At 44.9% G+C, this 1,941-nt stretch overlaps 1 protein-coding gene across 1 annotated transcript in view; it reads left to right on the top strand.

The window, feature by feature from the left end:
- Positions 1–918: 918 nt before the first annotated feature.
- Positions 919–1,941, top strand: part of PDCL (phosducin-like) — a 3,095-nt gene continuing 2,072 nt past the window's right edge. Inside the window, exons 1-2 of the mRNA XM_010078710.1 lie at positions 919–956; positions 1,399–1,573. Of these exons, the coding sequence (XP_010077012.1) occupies positions 1,405–1,573 (169 nt within the window). The 5' untranslated portion in view covers positions 919–956; positions 1,399–1,404. The remainder of the gene's footprint in view (positions 957–1,398; positions 1,574–1,941) is intronic.

Below are 1,941 nucleotides of genomic sequence, written 5' to 3'. Positions count from 1 at the left end.
GAGAAGCCCGGTTCTGTGCGAGCTCCGCTGGGGGGTAGGGTCCTGCGGAGTCAAGTCTGAGCCGGAATCAATCGATTGCTTTCAAAAGGTTTTGGTTGGGTTTTTTTGTTTGGTTTTTTGTTTTTTGTTTTTTTTTGTTTTTTAATGAAGCTCTGTGGACATTTAAATTGATGCATCCCAGGTCCGCAGCCCCTGCCCGCCCCCAGCAGCGCGCTTCTGCACCCCTCGCCCAGCTCCCGGGGGGGATCCTCGGGCATCCTGCCGCTGCGGCCGGGTGAGGGTGGTGCGGAGGGGGTCAGTGGAGAGAGCCCCCAGCTCTTCAGATGCCGGGTGGTTCTTCAGTTCTCCATCGCTTGGAACCACCCGGTGTTTCAGCTCTGCTGCGGGGAGAGGCTTGCAAAGGCTGTAAATGCTCTAAAGCTGTCGGTAGCTTTAGAGGCGGGATTCTGCTGCTGTTAATTTCTGTTTAGCAGATCTTCTGGATAAAGAAAATGTTTAACGTGGGGAAAAGCAAGGATTTTTAGGATAGGTGCAATCACTTTGTCAGGGTGTTGGCATCTGGCTTTCAGAGCTGCCCACACAAACAGGGTGCTGTTGTCGTCCGTGAAGGTGACAGTGTGGTCGGCAGCAAGTGAAAAGACAACTGACGTGAAGATCTTTCTTTTGATACGTTATTTCTCAGCTTGGAAGCGATGTTCATGAAATTGTAGTGCTGTCTGTACTGAGCATTTGTATGCTCTGTCCCAGTACCTAGAAGTTTTCTTTTTTTTATTAAATCAGCAAACATGGTTACATTTTCTTTAAACTTTTTTCCTTGTATGTGTTGTGTTATTTAAATGTGCCAGATTTCTGCAAACATTTTAGTGAGATTATCTTTGACAATTTGAACTAAGATAATATGAAATCTCTTCTTCCAGGTTTTGATAGAAGCTTGTCTCTGAAAGACTGGAATAAAGGTCAGAAGATTTTAATTTGATTAATTAAATTGATATGTGTTCAGCTCAAATAATGATTAAAATAATGCAACTAATACTGGAAATTGGCATTTCAATAACTGTGAAATCAGCCTCATGGAGCTGAGTGAGGCAGATGAGGCTCCTCAACCACGGTGAGGAAATTCACCTCCATGATGAGAACACACACAAAGTGTTTCTGCACCAGTGAGCCTCAGAGCAGTTCTGTTCGTAAGCATGTTTAATGTGAGTTTGAAATTGTGACTAAGGATTAACTCCTGTGATTGACCGCGCTGTCGGGTGTTTGATAGTGGGCTGGGAACTGTTCTTGTGTGGCTAAAAACCGCTCTGAGGAAGCAAAGGACTTGCACTTTGCATTTGGAGTGGTATCTCACGCTGCAGGTTTGAATGAGATATGTTCTCTATTTTGTTAATTTATTTTTAGAACATAATGACCACTTTGGATGATAAACTGCTTGGTGAGAAGCTCCAGTATTACTACAGCAGTAGTGAGGGTGAGGATGAGGACAGTGAGAAAGAAGATAAAGAAGGGGAGAGCGCCATGCCCGGGAGCGTTGGGGACGTAGAGCTTAGCAGCGACGGCAGTGCAGTCAACACAGGTATCGTCATATCAAACTGATTGTTTTGCAAATACCTTGTTTAGTGGAGGATTCATGTCTTTTTATAAAATTCACTTTTCAATAAGAAAGTCCTGTCTTTATGCATACTCAAGAGACTGAATGTTTCCTGGCTATGATCTCACCTTATTTTTAACAGATGGTTCTTTATTGTCATGTTTGACTCCTCTGAGAGACTTCAGCATTGTATGGAAAGCAGTTAGGCTGGGCCCAGCAGCGAGGCACCGGCACGGGCTGGTCTGTAAGGATTAGCACTGGTGTACGGCACAGCGTGCCTCTGTACAGGAGCACTGGCGAACTTCGTTCTGCTTTCCCATCATTATTTCTGTCCTTATGAGAAGCCGTGCTCA

This window comes from Pterocles gutturalis, unplaced genomic scaffold, assembly GCF_000699245.1.
Source record: "Pterocles gutturalis isolate BGI_N339 unplaced genomic scaffold, ASM69924v1 scaffold13718, whole genome shotgun sequence".
NCBI lineage: Eukaryota > Metazoa > Chordata > Aves > Pterocliformes > Pteroclidae > Pterocles > Pterocles gutturalis.
Note: the sequence above shows the minus strand (reverse complement) of the source record. Positions and strands in the feature narration are given on the sequence as shown.